General features: G+C 45.3%; 1 protein-coding gene across 1 annotated transcript in view; it reads left to right on the top strand.

Annotated features, from left to right (window-relative positions):
- The window catches only part of PRIMA1 (proline rich membrane anchor 1), a 78,347-nt gene that overhangs the window by 7,601 nt on the left and 52,144 nt on the right, over positions 1-18,602 (top strand). Inside the window, exon 2 of the mRNA XM_077820413.1 lies at positions 4,020-4,170. Coding sequence (XP_077676539.1) covers positions 4,020-4,170 — 151 coding nt within the window. The remainder of the gene's footprint in view (positions 1-4,019; positions 4,171-18,602) is intronic.

Here is an 18,602-nt window from a genome sequence, read left to right as displayed (position 1 = left end):
TATTCGCAAAAAGAAAAGGAGTACTTGTGGCACCTTAGAGACTAACCAATTTATTTGAGCATGAGCTTTCGTGAGCTACAGCTCACTTCATCAGATGCATACCGTGGAAACTGCAGCAGACTTTATATATACACAGAGAATATGAAACAATACCTCTCCCACCCCACTGTCCTGCTGGTAATAGCTTATCTAAAGTGATCATCAGGTTAGGCCATTTCCAGCACAAATCCAGGTTTTCTCACCCTCCGCCCCCCCACACAAATTCACTCTCCTGCTGGTGATAGCCCATCCAAAGTGACAACTCTTTACACAATGTGCATGATAATCAAATTGGGCCATTTCCTGCACAAATCCAGGTTCTCTCACTCCCTCACCCCCCTCCAAAAACCCACCCCCATACACACACAAACTCACTCTCTTGCTGGTAATAGCTCATCCAAACTGACCACTCTCCAAGTTTAAATCCAAGGTATACAATGCATGTGAACTGTACTGGGTGCACCAGTGGTACATTTGTTAAAACTGCAGTTTTTTATTTGGCCAGAAATATGTGAATATAATGTAACTTTAATATGGCCAGAAGATGGCATAAACTACACTTTCCCTTTGGAAGGATCAATGCATTTTATTATAATCAAATGACCGTTAATCAAAAATTACTAGATAGACTAATTTCTAAATTACTAAATTACTAGATAGACTAATATTACTGCCACACAGTATCCTCTATAAAGCCCCGGTTAAATAAAGCACTCCTATTCAAGACTACACTTATGTACATGCTTACGTCCCATTTACTTCACAGGGACTTGAGTATGTACTTAAGTGCTCTCCCAAATCAAGGTCTAAAAATGCATGTTAGACATTCTTTTTCTTAATTTCTGAGTCTTATCTCCTCAAAATAGGAACTTGCATAGATTCTTATTTTAAATATGAGTTTAAATTAATTGCAAAAGAAGTTGACCTCTAGAACTAAATACTCATTGAAAGCTATTGGGATGCTTGCATAATTTCACTTTTCCCAGAGGTTCACCTCTCTTGCTTAATCTTTCTACATTTTCTGTGGTCTCAGGTGAGTCATTTTAGGGTTCTTCGATATTTTTAAAGTTGATAATTGTGTAAATATTATACTCCTATTGTAATGCTAAAAAATGTGAGTAAGAACTAGTTGTCCTGACTGTATGAAGATGCTGAGTATATTTTATACCAGCAGTCACCAAATTAAAAACATGAGGCAAATGGTGCCTACAGGATCCTACAAAGGCCCATAGCCACCTTTATCATTAGCACAGAGTGCATGTCACACAGGCTATAGGTCACAGCATGTGGTATTCCACCTTGATTGAAATGAGTGTGTGATTCATGTGGTCCTCAGATGGACAAAGTTTGGGCCCTTTTGTCTTATGTTTACAATAGCCAGAAGTGAAAGGGATCACTCAATAGATTCTGGACATAAAGAAAAGGTAGTTTTCATAGTATAGAAAAGAGATCTAATTTGGCCCTCAGTTCTCCCATAAATCACCATCATCACCATCCTGGCAAATCCCAACGGGACTTGGCCTCCTGGCAAATTGACCACCATCTGGATCAATCTCTGGCAAGGTGCCTAAGGTGGTGTGATTGTATATTCAAATTACCTGCTATGTCCACCACTGGCAATATCTTGTCATGCCACCAAAGCTTTAGATGCCCATGTGTTTGCTGGCTGAGTAGCAGCGTTCCTTGGTATACACACTTAGGAATGCTTTGGTTTTCCATTCTTATAATATGCCCATACCAAGAAAGCTGCCAAAACTGAAACAGTGCTGATGGAGGCAGTTGCTGGGTTTGGCTTGGAATAGCCTCATTTCTGATCTTGTCCAGCAACTTGATACGATGCAGCTGACAAAGACAATGAGAATAGAAAACCTCAAACCATTGTTCTTCAGCCTTCTTCAGCACCCATATTTCACTTCTCTACAATAGAGTTGTTATAACTGTGGTTCTATAGGTCCGCAGCACCATAGCCAGCTTGCTATCATGATGTACCCACAGAGAACGCAGAAGGGCCCAAAACATGTATGCGGGGACTGTTGCCCCCTTACTAACATTCGGTGGGGATGTATTAGCTCCCAGTAATAAAAAGGCGGAAGGGTCGATGGGGAATCAGGACCCTGAGACTGACAGTCCCCAGCAACAATGGGGAGAGGCCAATGCTCCAGGTCAGCCTGCATGACAGGGTGGGCAGGCTAATCAGGGAGTCAGGAGGCCAGGGAGGTCCCATCCTCCATGTGAGCTGGAATTGCCTGGGTCAGACAGAGTGGGGCCCAGCTAGGGAGAAAGCAGGGGCCCAAGCTGAGCTGGGGAGCAGAGCTGTGCCAGATCCAGAGAGAGCAGACTTGCCCTGGGAGGAGAGCTGCAGCAACCAGAGCCAGAGGGGCCAGAAAAGCAGCCCACAAAGCTGGTCAGTATTGGGAGCAGAGTCAGAGAAGCAGCCTGCAGAGCAGACCTGTCCTGGGAGCAGAGCTGTAGCAACCAGAGGCAGAGGGGCCAAAGAAGCAGCCCAGGGAGCTGGAGGCAGAGCAGCAGAGTCAGAGTGGTGGAGCTGGGGCTGGAGCAGTCCGGAGCTGGGTGTGATGAGCAGCTGGGGAGAGCGAGGGGGACCCTGGGCAGCTGGCCTAGCACAGGGAGACACCTCAGCCAAGAGGCTCTGTAGGCCAGACTTGGATCATAACCCTGACAGGGCGGGGCCAACACTGGGAAGAAAGGTCCTACCACTTTGAGTCTGAAAGCGTGTGGTCACCACCAGAGCAAGTGTCCAACCCACAGCATCCCTGCAGCACAGCCAGAGCCTGAGAAGGAGGCCTGGGACTTACAATGAACAGACTGTGAACTGCCCTGACATTCCAGAGACACTGTTTGTGATGTTCCCTGCCTCAGAGTGGGTTGATGTGTGTCCTTTAACCTTTCCCATTTTCCTTATTGTTTTTAAAATTAATTGTTGATTAAATAACTTGCATTTGCTTTAAATTGTATGTAATGGCCAGTGGGTCAGAGAAGCGCCCAGTGCAGAGAGAGTACCCTGGAATGGGGACACCCTAGCCCCTGTCCTAGGTGACCACAGCAGGGTTGGGGGTCGAGCCTCCCAGGAATCCTGGGCCCAGCCTTGTTGGGGTTACGAGGACTCTGCCAGACAGGAGAGTGGAAGGGGAGTCCTCAAGGGCAGGGAGGCCACTGGGTAAAGGAAAAGTGGGAGCGAGGACTCAGATCCTTTTGCTAGCCCACTTCACCGGGGTAGTGCAGAAGCCAGGAAAGTTCCCCACAATAGCGGGACTATTCCCCCGCTTACACATGGCGGCAGCTGCTGATATACAAGTGTCCAAATATTTCAAGCATTCTCTAGCACTGTCTGTGATGCTGCCCAAATATTTGACAGTTGACATCTGTTCAAAGTCCCAGCCGAACAGGTTAATACTGAGGTGATTGTAATGGAGATATAGGCTTCTTGATGGTAATAGCCAGGGACTTAGTTTTATCTGGATTAATAACCAACCAGATCAGCCATCAGCTGCGGTGATCTCACCAAACTAAACCAACAAGACAATTGAAGCAGAATGGCGTTCAGCTCAATGCCACAGACAGCTGTCATCTGAAGCTTTCCATCAATCACTCGGTATCGATATTGAACAACAATGGTGACAGACTGCAGCCTTGCCGAACTCCCGAGGAGATAGGAAACCATGCAATGTGCATGCAATTAACTTGAATGCAGTTTTCCGTTCCATTACAGAGCTCTTCTATCAATGACATTCTCTTCCCACAGATGCTAAGTCACCTCATCAGATCTCACAAATTTGCTTGTACTTTTTTTTACCTACTTCTGCCGTAAGGAAAAGGACCCTAATTCTCCCCACAGAAGTTAATGGGGTTGTATGTGTGTACCTGAGGGCAGAATTTGGCCCTAAGCATCTTGTAATGTTTATTAGCTCTCTTTAATTTGAGATAAGTTTCTAGGAAATAATTCATATTTTTCTTTACAGATCATTCAAGGTGAACCCCAGAAGTCATGTTCCAAGTCTGTAGCAGAGAAGGTTACGGAGAGTTGCCAGCAAATCTGCCAGTGTAGACCACCTCCTCCATTACCCCCACCTCCACCACCCCCACCACCTCCTAGGTTGCTTGTGGTCCCAAGTAAGTAAAGATTGGTACTACTGCCATATATCAGAGGGAGGGGTGGACAACAGGGGGCATTTGGACAGATGGAAAGTGAAAAAGTGCAAGAGAGGGCACAATTAAACTTGGTTGTAATTTTTCACTTAGTGAATGGGGAAAAAAAGTTCTTGGTAAAGGTAGAAACATATTTGCTGATCAATTAATAATGTTCTGTTTTTGTAGAGGAGCCAGAGGAAATCCTTCCCCTCATTAAGCTTTGTGTTCCCTTGCGCTAAATGACTCACTAATGACCTAGCCTCAGGGAATGTATTCCCCACCTTGTCTTCTATATTTTTCCCTGATTTGCTTGATCATTTTAAAATATTTTATGACTCACTCGTTACTGGAGCTTAGAGATCTTTATGTACCTTCCCTTATGTACACCACAAACAAACCAGTCTCCATGAATAACCTAAAAGATAAACAATATGACTGGAGTTAGTTTTTGCTCAGTTGAAGTCAATAGAGCTATGCCAGTTGTCGGCCTGGTCTGTTATTTGTAACTTGATTATTTAAAAGTACAGTAACGGTGAGAGACATATCAGGAGTGAAAAGCCCAAGCAAGCAGACTGTGCTTTCAGCCATATATATATGAAGCGTGGAGGCACAAAATGCATATTCCCAACACCACCCAACTGGTGCACACAAACTCCAAGTAAATGGGGGGAAATGGGTACAATTTACCAGGCCCCAGTCACAAGGCTATCACTGTGAGAGGGGAAAAATCAGGCTAAATTTTGGATGTTTTGGACTAAATGTTATTTATATAATCTCGGTGAGTATGTTTGTACCTTTTTTTCTATCTGTGTGGGCTGGGATGGAGGTTTGTGTTATGAGTTTGCCCTAGGCCCAGTGAAATTTTGCTCATGCACGCCCATTATGCCATTGCTATCACAAGCTTTAGGCAGGGGTAGTAGTTGGAGGCCACTTCTCCCATCACATACAGGTTTGTGGACCGCTGGGCCCATACCATGAAAGAACACAATAGCTCAGCCCACCCATACCAAATTGCTTCTGCACTCCCACAAAGAGATTTTTCTAGAGTATGGAGTGTGAATCTCTGAAATGGTCTCTACAGCTTGCGCCATAGGACAGTAGAAATATGTTGTTTCCACTGTTTTGGGAGTCTTACATTGCCAGGAATAAGGTGGTCAGGCAGAGGGAATGAAAACAATGTGGATCCCCAGCCAGGAGGTGTGAAAATGGAGAGTGCTGCCTCTGTGAACTCCTGATCTCCAGACAACATGAGGTTGAGCGAGAGGGTAGGGCAGGTGATGGCATACCTAAGGCTGGGGCACCTCTACAAACCCTGCAAAGGTTCCACAATAATATTTAATAGGAACTGAATCTAACTTTTAACTGAGTTTAATTTTTGGATGAATCATTTCTGTGCTGCGGAACTCCCCTCACACACCCTCATGTAACGAGTCATCCCTCAGCCTGATTACTTGAGGGCTCCACATCAATCAACCAGAGCTCAGCCAATAGATGAAGGTCTAACCTGGTGATCTCAAGGCTAGGGATACAGGCTTCCAATGAGAGAAGCCATTCCAAGTCTGCTCAACGTCGCTACCATTGAGCAGCTGCTTGGTGGTTCTGACAGTGTGGCTCAGTCCCAGCCTGTGTCTGCTCCTGCTCCAGCCTTGTTGCAACCCATCTCTTGGTTCTTGATTTCTGCTCTGACCCTTGGCTCCAGTCCAGAGCCTGACCACTAGGCCTGACAGCTGCTGCTCCAACCACTAGACCTGATCACTGTTGCCTCAACCACTAGACATAACCATCCACTTCTCAGTTTCTGACAGTTTGTGCAGACTGCTTCCTTTTGTGCCTGCCTCCAGAAGCTGAGATGGAGACCCCTGGAATGCTCATCACTGAGATAGAATCATAGAAGATTAGGGTTGGAAGAGACCTCAGGAGGTCATCTAGTCCAACCCCCTGCTCAAAGCAGGACCAACTCCAACTAAATCATCCCAGCCAGGGCTTTGTCAAGTGGACCATAAAAACCTCTAAGGATGGAGTTTCCACCACCTCCCTAGGTAACCCATTCCAGTGCTTTACCACCCTCCTAGTAAAACAGTTTTTTCCTAATATCCAACCTAGACCTTCCCCCTGCAATTTGAGACCATTGCTCCTTGTTCTGTCATCTGCCACTACTGAGAACAGCCAAGCTCCACCCTCTTTGGAGCCCCCCTTCAGGTAGTTGAAGGCTGCTATCAAATCTCCCCTCACTCTTCTCTTCTGCAGACTAAATAACCCCAGTTCCCTCAGCCTCTCATTGTAAGTCATGTGCCCCAGCACTCTAATAATTTTCACTGCCCTCTGCTGGACTTTCTCCATTTTGTCCACATCCTTTCTATAGTGGAGGGCCCAAAACTGGACACAATACTCCAGATGCAGCCTCACCAGTGCAGAATAGAGGGGAATAATCACTTCCCTCCACCTGCTGACAATGCTCCAGAGATGACAGAGTTGGTCCAGAGCCTTCGGGGTCAAGTTGCCCAGTTGCATCTGGAGAATGCCTCCCTCTGTTCACAGATCCTGGCAGCCACAGTAACCCTAGTACAGCCAGCTATGGTACCTGAAGGTTCCACTGCCAGAAAGATTTGACTGGAACCACCAAAAGTTCTGTGGTTTTCAGAACCAGTTCTGCCTTTTGTTCCTGATGCATCCTGCAATCTATCCCGATGATCAGACCAAGCTGGGGCTTATTATCAGTTTATTGACTGCTGAAGCCCTCAGGACTGGCCTTACCATGAGGTGAACTGAGGCGGCTGCCTAAGGTGCCAGACTGTGGGTAGAGCACAACCAGGACCCAGAGTGTACAAAATTGTGTCCGCTGCTGGTGCATATGTATTCTCTCTGCTCTAGATGCACAGAGATGGTGGAGTGCTATGCTGGAGAAAGGAGGGCACAAGAGACATAACAGGCAGGCAGGAGAAAAGGTGAGAGGGAATAACAGAAAGCAGCAGGAGCTGCAGGGAGAGAGACAAGGAGGAGCCTCTTATGTACCTCTCTAGCACCCCCAGGAGCCTGGACTGATTAACACCAGCTTCGCAGGGAGCTTCCTGTTTCCTGCTGCTTCCCTGAACCCACTTGAGGAGAACAGGCTGTCAACTGAAGTAGTAGGAACCAGTTAGGCCCTTAAGACGCTGGTATCTTCCCTCACTCAGGCCCTGCTACCAGCCTGCTTATTTGTCCCCTTCAACTGAGTGTTGAGATCCACTATCGCTGGCACAGAGCAGCAGTCATGAGTGAAAGAAGAAAACGCCCCTCTGGGGCAGCATTCAGGGAAAAAAGAAAGCAAAGGAAGTTTTTCTATCTAAGCAGGAAGGAGCTCTCCTGAAATACATAGACACAAATGTTCACAGTGAGCCTTCTGGCCCCAGTGAGGATGGAGTGGTGAGGAGATGCCTGATCTTCCAGTTAGTGTGCAGGTGACCTGGCAACTACTGCAGCATCCGTATCTCATCTCAAATGGATGTAACCATGCACATTCCTGAAGAAAAGTGTAGATCAGAGAAGAGTGTGGTGGAGGCGCAAGAAACAGCTGCTGCTGAGTTTAGTTCCTTAAATCTAGATGATCCAGGACTGTGGACCCACTTGAGCAGTAGCCTGAGGGACTTCCTTGTACTGCATGGGCCACTGCAAGTGAAAAACTTCATGTTCCCCAAAGACAATGAAAATAGAAGTTTCTATCCAACACATTACTGGCGTGAAATCCCCAGTGGTGACAAAGTGAAGAGGCCATGGCTTATGTACTCAAAAACCCAGAATGCTGCATACTGTTTTTGTTGCCAGCTCTTCCAGTCTAATGTTCCAGCCACATTGGGTTCTACAGGAACAAAGGACTGAAAAAATCTGGCTAGAAATCTGGCATGCCATGAGAAGGCAGCAAATCACCAGAGAGCATTCCATAGGTGGAAAGAGCTTGAGATGAGACTAAGGTTAAAGGCCACCATAGATGATCAGCATCAAGAGAAGATTGCATCAGAGTCTCTTTACTGGCAAAATGTTCTGAAAAGGCTCATTGCCATTGTGAGAATGCTTGCTACCCAAAAGCTAGCACTGCATGGCACTTCAGATCAGCTGTATGTGCCAAACAATGGAAACATCCTTAAAATTGCAGAGCTGATGGCTGAGTTTGATGCTGTACTGCAGGAGCATCTAAGAAGAGTCACCACCAAAGAACTGTACACACACCGCTACCTTGGAAAAACAAGTCAAAATGAGATCATGCAGTTACTGGCAACAAAAGTCAAACAGAAGATTTGTTTGTGGCAGATGTGAAGTGGAAGATGTGGCAGATCTGAAGTCAGCAAGATATTACTCTGTTATTCTGGACTGCACACCTGACATTAGCCACATGGAACAAATGACTTTAAAAGTGTATTTTGTAACAACAACAGAACCTAGTGAAAATGTCTCTTTAATGGTGACTGTCAGAGAGCATTTTCTAGAATTTATTGACATTGATTTTACTACAGGAGCTGGCATGACAAATGTGCTTCTTAAAAAGCTGGAAGATATGGGAATTGCGATAGATGACATGAGAGGTCAGGGCTACCATAATGGCGCCGACATGAGAGAAAAGAGCAGAGGAGTGCAGACACGGATCCAAGAGTTAAACCCTCAAGCTTTTTTTGTCCCATGCAGTTCTCATTCACTGAACTTGGTGGTCAGTGATGCAGCATCAGCTTCTAGTGAGGCTGCTTACATTTTTTTATGTAATTCAAAGCATCTGTTTTTTTTTTTCTGCATCAACTCATCGATGGCAAATTTTGAAGGAACATCTGAGAACATCCTCTCTGACACTGAAACCACTGAGTGCCACACGATGGGAAAGTCAAGTGGAGGCGATAAAACCTATCAAACACCAAATTGGGAAGATAGATGATGCCATAGTTGCCATTATGGAGGATAATGCCTTGACAGGAACTGTTCGTGAGAGAACAGTGGCAGAGGGAAATGGAATCACCAGAAACATACATAACTTCAAATTTCTGTGTGGCTCAGCCCACTCTGGATCTAGGTTGAAATCTGAGATCACGAAGAGATTCTGCAGTTCAATTTAATTATGTCACCATGCTTTCTGATCATGGTTAGTATTCCTTAGTTCTCAGTGCATGATCCACTCATCTCATGGAAGAAGCTTAAGATATGAGTTGAGTTGAGCTACTGTGGACAATCATGTCTAGGTGAGTCAGGGGCCAATGAAACAAGAACAAGTGCTGAGAAGCCAACTGCCTTCTGTGCCCAGCAGATTCAAGGAACCAACAGCTCATTAATCCCTGTGAAATATCAAGAGTTTGCTGACATATTTGATTCAAGGAATGCTGATATTTTGGCCCTGCCCACACCCTACGATCGTCCCAACTATCTCCACCGAGGGGCTAAAATTCCATTTGGCTGGATTTACTCCTTATCAGAACCAGAACTCAGGGCCCTATGAGAATACCTTGACAAGAATTCTGTAAAGAATTTCATCTGTCCAACCACATCTCCTGCTGAGGCCCCAGTTTTGTTTGTGAAAAAGGATGGCTCCTTGTACCTTTATGTGGACTATCATGACTTGAACAAGTAGGCTTTACCATTCATCAACGAGCTGTTAGAAAGGATCAGTTCCACCAAGATATTTAACAAACTCACTCTTCATGGGTTTACAGCCTAGTCTATATCTGGGAGAGCAACAAATGAAAAACAGCATTTCGCACCCATGATGGTCATTTTGAATATCTAGTTATGCCTTTCGGTCTCTCCAATACCCTAGCCACATTCCTGCACTTTGTCAATGATATTTTCAGGAATGTTTTAGACCGTGGGATCTACCTAAATGACTTCTTCATCTTCTTGGAAAGTCAAACCCTTCATGACCAACAACAAGTGTACAGCCTGCATGGAAAACCCAAGAAGTGTGAGTTGGACAGCTCTTCTCTTGACTTCTTAGGCTATGTAATTTCCTCTGATGGAATAGGTATGGATCCCTGCCACATGTTCACAATTGTGGATTGGGCAGCCCCAAGGAATGTCTGTGACGTCCTGTGCTTCCTGGGGTTTGCCAATTTTTACCAAAAAGTTATCAAGGACATTTTGAAGGCGGTGACCCCAATTACCCTGCTGCTCCAGAAGAATACCTCATTTACTTGGATTCATGAAGCCCAATTTGCCTTTAATAGATCAAAGGAAGCATTTACATCAGCACTAATCTTGGTACATTTGGACCTGGCAAAACCCTTCATTGTTGAAGCAGACACCTCCGATTACGTGATCAGAGCAGTGTTGTCACAACAGCACAGGCACCAGAGTGTGCTCCTCTCTTGTGCATTTTATTCCCAGAAACTGATGGCCATGGAAGAAAACTATGAATTCTGTGACAAAGAACTAGTGGCCATCAAGGTTGCTTTTGAGGAATGGCATCACCACCTGGAAGATTCACATTTCCTGGTCCAGATATATACAGACCACAAGAACTTGGAGTACCCGTGAACTTCAAGGGCTCTCAACCAGCATCCAATGGTTCCTTTTTTTAATTCAGGTTCAGATTAACCCTGACCTGTCACCCATATACCCAGAATGGTAAACCAGATAAACTGTCCTGAAAGGATTAAACAAAGACTGTGAAAGGCTAGCCAACTACAAAAGCAGTTTCTCCTCCCTTGGTGTTCACAGCTCAACTGCTAGAAAAGGGCCTCATCCTCCCTGATTGAACTAACCTCATTATCCCTAGCCTGATTCTTGCTTGCATATTTATACCTGCCTCTGGGAACTTCCACAACATGCATCCGACTAAGTGGGTATTCACCCACAAAAGCTTATGCTCCAATATGTCTGTTAGTCTATAAGGTGCCACAGGACTCTTTGCTGCTTGTCCTGAAAGGGTGAGTACTTGGACAAGAAAAATAAGGGTTCTGAACCTGCCAGAGTACTGAAACCCTGCCATTTCACCCATGTGATGGTGAACATTGACTTGCTTTCTCTTGTGAAGCCCTTCCTAGCTCATGATCCATTTGTAGTAAATGTCAATCTTTTATGTCAACCTGTAAAGACTTAGCTCCTGACTCAAAATTCTCTGCCAAGAATGGGTTTCTCATGTTTAGGGACTGGATCTATGTCCCTGATGATGAACCACGTTCAGCAATACTCCAGCTCTGCTACAATTTGCCCCTGGCTAACCATTGGAAAATATTGAGGCTGTTCTCTCGATATTTCTGGTGGCCAAAACTACATGTGTACATTAAGTCCTACATTGATTTTTTGCTCAGATGAAGATTCCCCCACACTAACCTGTTGGTGCTCTGATTCCACTGCCGATGCCCTCCATCCCTTCACCAAATTCACACACAATAATTTTGACCATTGATCAACCTGCCAGAGTCCTTTTTATGACAAATACAGTTTCCACCCTTGGTTTCACCCATCCATGCCATAAGCCTCCTATGTACTTGCAGTTTCCAACCTTCTCAAACACCTTCACTGCATCCAGGAAGAACCAAAAACCTACCTAGAGTCAGCCAAAAGAGATTACAAGCATTACAGTGAACTTCATCAGTGGGCAACCCCTCAAATTGCAGTTGGAAATAAAGTATGGCTCCAGCACAATACCTTGACTCTACCCAGCCTTCAAGGAAGTTAGATTATCGATATCTTGTCCAATTCTGGCTGATCCAGCCGATCAGCCCTGTGGCCTTCAAACTCCAACTGCCTAGAGCGATGAAAATGCACCCAGTATACTACATCTACTTGCGGAAAAATTACACTGACAACTCCTTCCTCGGATGAGAACAACTGCCATCTCCACCCATCATAGTCCAAGGGCCTGAGGAATATCTAGTGAAGCAGATCTTGGACTCCAAAATTCTCTTGAGGAAAGCTCAAGTACTCTGTTGGTTGGGAGGGTTATGGTCGTTCACGGGAGCCAGCCAAAAATATACATGCACCTGACCTGCTTCAAGAATTCCATTGATCACACCCTGATAAACTTGGCCCAAAGACACCTGGTAGGCATCTTTTGAAGAGGGGGTAATTTAATGAGTCATTTTTGAGCCTAACGAGTGCTCTCTGAGCCTTTGCCTGATGAACCATCCCTGAGTATGATTACCTCAGGGCTCCACATCAATCAACTAGGGCTCAGCCAAACCACAGGCAAAGGTCTATCCAGGTGACCCCAAGGCCAGGGATATAGGCTCCACATAAGAGCAGACACTCCAGTCTGCTCAATGTTGCTACCTCACCAGGAGTATCCCCTGCTGCTTGGTGGTTCTGACAGACTGCTCCTGTTCCAGTCCCAGCTGCTTCCTGCTCCAGCCTGTTCCAACCCCATTATTGGTTCCTGATTCCTGCTCTGCCCCTGGCTCTGGTCCAACCACTAGGCCTGACCATCCATGTCTCAGTTTCTGACACCAAGGAGTTCCGAGGCAGTACCCAGAAGCAGACTCCCCTTGCAGTGTAGTTCCCTTGGAAGGTGGAGGCAGGGTTAGCCCTACAAAACAAGCACTACATGGGCTGGCCTAGGTGAATGTGGAGGAAAATCCCTTGTTGCATCCCCAGGATCCTTCATGGGCTTTCCCCACATAAGGGCTGTTTTAGGGCCTTTGTAGCAATGTTTAGATTCTCCTCCTAGATGTTTCTAGTTCCTTCAGAAAGGAGTTCTGTATTCCAGAGTATCTATCTAATTTGCCTATATTTTTGAAAATTAGTCTCTCCAAAAAGGCAACCTGCACTATTAATTCCTACCATTGCCTTTCGTAAACTCCCTGGGAGGTCAGTGTTGCAATGCACATCTATTACCCTTCAAGTTATTATCTGCAGGGAAATGTAACCATTTTGTAGCATCTCTTGACTATTTATTACTCAATTTATCAGTCCCCAAAGGTGCAAGTTCTAATGGTGCCTTACTTCCCAAATCCCTCTTCTAATGCAAAGAAGACAAAGTCGTGCACTTGGGGGTGAGGAGGCATTCACTGAACATGTGAAAAAGGGTCCTTCATAAGTTTAGTACTACAGAGGAGAAAAGGAACAGAATTTTCCAGTGTATCTTCAGCTAGGAGAGTGTCTTGTCTCTCTGCAATGCCACACAAATCTAAGGCAACAAAATAATAGTGCTTTGAACCCTTGGAAAATATACTTTGTACAGACAACTTGAAAAAAGGACATCAAGGTCTTAAATATAAGGAAAAATCTTTTTCAGCATTTGAGAAGACATTGCGTACATTTATATTGAGCCTGTTTCCCCTGATTCCCCACCCCCACCCCAAAAGACAAAGTACATCACTTCGCTCAGCCTTCCCTTTTCTTATACCTGAGCTACTAACTTTGCACCTAATCACATCAGTAGTCTTCACTCACATGAATCATTTCATTGAAGTTAATAAGATTGTTGTGCATCAATGGTATAGGAATAAGGACCTTTAAGCACAATATATTATGCCACAGAACTACTAGTCCAGAGCATTGCTGGTGTAACACGCTAAAGCACACGTTTAAATTTCTTTATATTAAATTGTGTTGATGAACTTGGTGCTCTTGAAAAAGAGGGATAAACACATGGTAGAGCCAAGTGAGCCTCCCCACACAGCTTTGTAAACTGTACCTCATTCCTGACTTGTAGCAACCCTACTTTCTACTCTCAGGCCTCTCTTGAAGAGAGATGGAGGTGGTTGGTGGTGATCTCTTCAGAGGAGAATCATACGAGCAAACTCATTTTTGATCATGTTGTGACCTTAATTGAGATTTGAACCCTGACCTGATAGGTTTGTACACCAAGGCCTCAACCATGAGCCTGGCTGCATACTTGCACAAAGGAGGGAGGGATGTAAGGAGCTCTCCTGTGTGGGCTACCTGCATTGCCAAACTGCACAGGAGAGCAAACAGCTGCTGTTGTGTTGCTACGCCCCTTCCCACACGGGTGGGTGGGAGTAGGTGGAATTGTGGTTCCACCTGTCAACATATTGGCCAATACAGCTGAGCTGGTGCAAAGTGGGACTGAACTGTGCCAGGAAAGAGGCTGGTACAGATTACAAGGGGGAAGCAGAAAACAAATTGTCCACATATTTATTCAAGTGACACCATCATAGGACCTAATCACATTAGCCATGCCAGCAGGGGCTCGTTCACCTGCACATCTACCAATGTGATATATGCCATCATGTGCCAGCTACCAGCCAGATATATGCCCCTCTGCCATGCACATTGGCCAAACCGGACAGTGACTACGCAAAAGAATAAATGGACACAAATCTGACATAACATTCAAAAACCAGGTTTCAGAGTAACAGCCGTGTTAGTCTGTATTCGCAAAAAGAAAAGGAGTACTTGTGGCACCTTAGAGACTAACCAATTTATTTGAGCATAAGCTTTCGGGAGCTACATCCGATGAAGTGAGCTGTAGCTCACGAAAGCTTATGCTCAAATAAATTGGTTAGTCTCTAAGGTACCACAAGTACTCCTTTTCTTTATTCAAAAACCAGTAGAAGAACATTTAAACCTCTCTGGCCACTCAGTAAAAGATTTAAGGGTGGCAATTTTGCAACAGAAAAGTCCTTCAGAAACAAACTCCACAGAGAAACTGCTGATCTTGAATTAATATGCAAACTAGATACCATTAACTTGGGTTTGAATAGAGACTGGGTGTGGCTGGGTCATTACACATATTGAATATATTTCCCTATGTTAAGTATCCTCTCACCTTCTTGTCAACTATCTAAATGGGTCATCTTGATTATCACTACAAAAGTTTTTTTCTCCTGCTGATAATAGCTCATCTTAATTAATTAGCCTCTCACAGATTGTATGGCAACTTCCAACTTATCTGTATGTATATATATATCTATCTATCTTACTATATGTTCCATTCTATGCATCCGATGAAGTGGGCTGTAGCCCATGAAAGCTTATGCTCAAATAAATTTGTTAGTCTCTAAGGTGCCACAAACACTCCTGTTCTTAAAACAAATTGTGACTCCCAGGCCTGCTGCTGGGATAGCCTTACTCAGACTGGATGGCAAGATTCTAGTCCAGCCTTACACAACCAAGTGACCTAACCCCAAATGACTAATTTTTTAACAAGTTATTGTGTTTTAAATGTATCAAAAAAATAAATTGCACGTCCCATTCCCTAGTAAATTTTAGACTAGCAAAACCGTAAGTGCCACGAATTAATGTGAGTTTCCAGCAATCCCTCTTCTGCAACAGTGTGCAAATATTCTTGTTAAATATCCGTGTTATGGATATTTCCTCTAAACAGCATTCAGGGGGAGAGGCCAGTGTAGGGACAGGACAGGTTGTTATTAAATGGTTGATGCTAGAATTGCACACTGTGCAATCACTGTGAAATCATTAAAGTTGAAAGACTAGAGAGGCCTCAGCAAGAAGCATCAGCCTAGGGAGATTACAAGATCTTTATGTTTACAAGATAACGAGTCTGAACCCTGAGGCACTTTGAAAAGATTTAAGTCCTGATTCTCAAAACTCTTTGTCAAGCTTCCCAAGCAAAGGCCACAAACTGCTAGATACAATTCTTAAAAGCACTTTGCTGTAGAACTATTAGTTGCTAGAGGTTTAAATAACTCCCAGATCATTCCAAAATTGCTGTTGTGGTTTGAGACTAATTGTGAAAGTTCAGTAAGTACTAAGTTCTTTGTACATCTAGTTATTGTGGGCCTTGAATGTCCTTATTATGGTTAATAATAGGAGTATTTGAGGGGATGATGTGAGCATTAGATTGCATTTAGTGTCTGTTGAGACATTTGGGTATCAGATCAATGTGGCAAATGTTGAGCTCCATCTACTATTTTCTTATTGAATAATTACATTACAAATCGACTGCACAAAACCTATAGTTAAACGTAGTGACCACATGTCAGACATAATTACAGGCAAATGTTGTATTTTCTCTGATGGAGTAATGATCAGCTAATTCCCTCTACAGAAAATCAGGGCAAGGTTTCTAGCACAGCTTTACAGACCCAAAGAGTTAAGATAATTCAGATAATGTTCACTGAGCAGAAACTAAAACACACCTTTCGGCAGTCCTTGAATATTGTGGGAGCATGGAAGATTCTCAGTGATGCATTGCTGCAAAGATAACACTTCATTTGAGATGCTGGGGGAAGAATTCAGAAATCGGGAATCAAGGCTTTAAGTCCCAGCTGCTACAATATGCTCAGTGAAGTCAATGGGAGTTTTTCTTGAGTAAAACTGACTAAAAAACAAGGTTGTTGTAGTAGTCAGGGTGGTCCCAGGATATTAGGGAGACAAGGTGGATGAGAGAGATATCTTTTATTGGACCAACTTCTGTTGGTGAGAGAGATAAGCTTTCGAGCTTACACAGAGCTTGTGTTCATGTTTGGAGAAGAGCTCTGTGTAGCTTGGAAGCTTGTTTCTCTCACAACAGAAGTTGGTCCAATAAAAGATATTACCTCACCCACCTTGTTTCTCTAAAAAGCAAGGTTCACATTGTGATTGACTCCTGCAAGAGCGTGCAAGGAGGAGAAAGGGGGCAAAAAGGCTGTTTGTTCTGCTTGCACCCCTTATTCAGCATCAGCAACATCTGCTGTCTCTCCTCTAGCTACTCCCAAAAGGCCTGGCATGGTATCACCACCACACCTGCCCCAGCAGTAGAGCCAGACGGCCCTATAGGGGAGTGTATTGGTTTGGCTGACGTTCAGTTAGTTAAACACCCACTAGTTTACAATTAGCTGAAATAATTGCTAGTGTGTGAACTGAAGCCATGTATACCAGCGATTGATTTGTTGACACTTGCATGTGCATAAATGGTTAGCTCTTTACAACTCATGAAAAGTCTGTCCCAAGCTCTCAGTTGAGATAACAATACCATCAATTCAGTGCAAAGCCAAAATGAATTACATCATTGCAGGGGACTCCACATCTCTAGGCTATAATTGCACTATTTTGTTTTTCAACAGGAAATCTTTTCCTTTCTCTCTGAAACTCCTGGAGTTGAATTTCGGCCACAGTAATGGGACTAATTTACTAATGAGCTGAGCTAGTGAAAATGCTAAAAAAAAAACCCCAAACCAACCACAAACCCTTCTAGAAATGGAGCAGCATTTTCGCATGTGTGTCAGGCTGAACGTATAGTTCAGTTTGTGAAAGCTTGCATGGTTTGTTCAGTGGGCCTTTGGGAAGGCTAAATAGATTTGGCCACATCAGTATAGATTGTCACAGTATGGATTTGTAGCCAAGGTGGATCTGAAGGGCAACTCAGGCTGAACCCCCTCCAGCGTGGGGGGAAGTTTCAATTCAGAGCTACAGCTAAATGTTGTCGTTTGGGCTGTTCAGTCATTTATAGGATAATCCTTCTTACTAGTCTTTTCCTGTAGAAAAAAACTGCAAGATGATATCTAAATTACTGTGAGGCAAAAGACTGAGGAACAGTTTGGGTTTATGCTTTTCCACCTACCTAAGTCCTCGCAAAGGCCTCTGATAGGAGATAGTCCTCTGTGCGGTGGGAGGGATATTGCAGCTGCAGAAACAAGTTCAATCTCCTCCCTGCTGGAGGACCCAGTGTGGACTCCTCCATCTACAAAGCAGGAGGTGCTGTGGACCAGGGCAGCGAGTTGTATGGGCTGGTGGTGCCTGGGCTTCATGAATATTCAGGGTCCGGGGGCCCAGCTACACCAATGTTTCGGGCCGGGTCCCTCCCCCAGCTCTGCCTGCCACCCCCACGTGTTCCTGGCCCCTCCTGCTGCCCCTGGGCTATTTGAAAGGGCCCGGGGGCCCGCAACTGCCACCACCAGCAGCGCAGTGGGACTGCCCCCGTTACAGCATGGCCGCAGCAGCACTGTAACGTGGGCAGTGTAGTCACGCTTTATCGCTGTGGGAGAGCTCTCCCGGCGATAAAAAATAACCACCCCAAACGAGGAGTGGTAGCTGCGCGCCCGGCGATAAAGCGCTGCCTATCCTGGCGCTTTTCAGCGCTAAAACTTTTGTTGCTCAGGGAGGTGTTTTTCACACCCCCCCAATGACTACAGTTTTAGGGCTGAAAGTGGCAGTGTAGACACAGCCTAGGGCGGCTTCCTGCTCGCCCGCTCCACGCCGCTCCAAGAAGCAGCTGGCACGTCCCTGCGGCCCCGGGGGGGTGCCTCCATGCACTGCCCGAGCACCGAGCAGTTGCCAGAGGGGTGTGCGGGTCACTTTCGGAAGCTGGCACCACCTGAGGTAAGCACCGACCCCGCCAACCCCCTCTTGCACCCCAGCCCCCGCCTCATCCCAGAGCCCGCACCCCACACCCAAACTCCCTCCCAGAGCCCAACCCCTCACCCCTCCTGCACCCAAACTCCCTCCCAGAGCCCGCACCCCCCCCCGTACCCCAAACCCCTGCCCCAGCCCAGAGCCTGCACCTAGCACCCTAACTCCCTCCCAGAGCTCAAACCCTCTCCCGCATCCAAACACCC

Source organism: Eretmochelys imbricata, chromosome 6 (assembly GCF_965152235.1).
Source record: "Eretmochelys imbricata isolate rEreImb1 chromosome 6, rEreImb1.hap1, whole genome shotgun sequence".
Taxonomy (NCBI): domain Eukaryota; kingdom Metazoa; phylum Chordata; order Testudines; family Cheloniidae; genus Eretmochelys; species Eretmochelys imbricata.
This window is presented reverse-complemented; position numbering and strand designations above follow the sequence as displayed.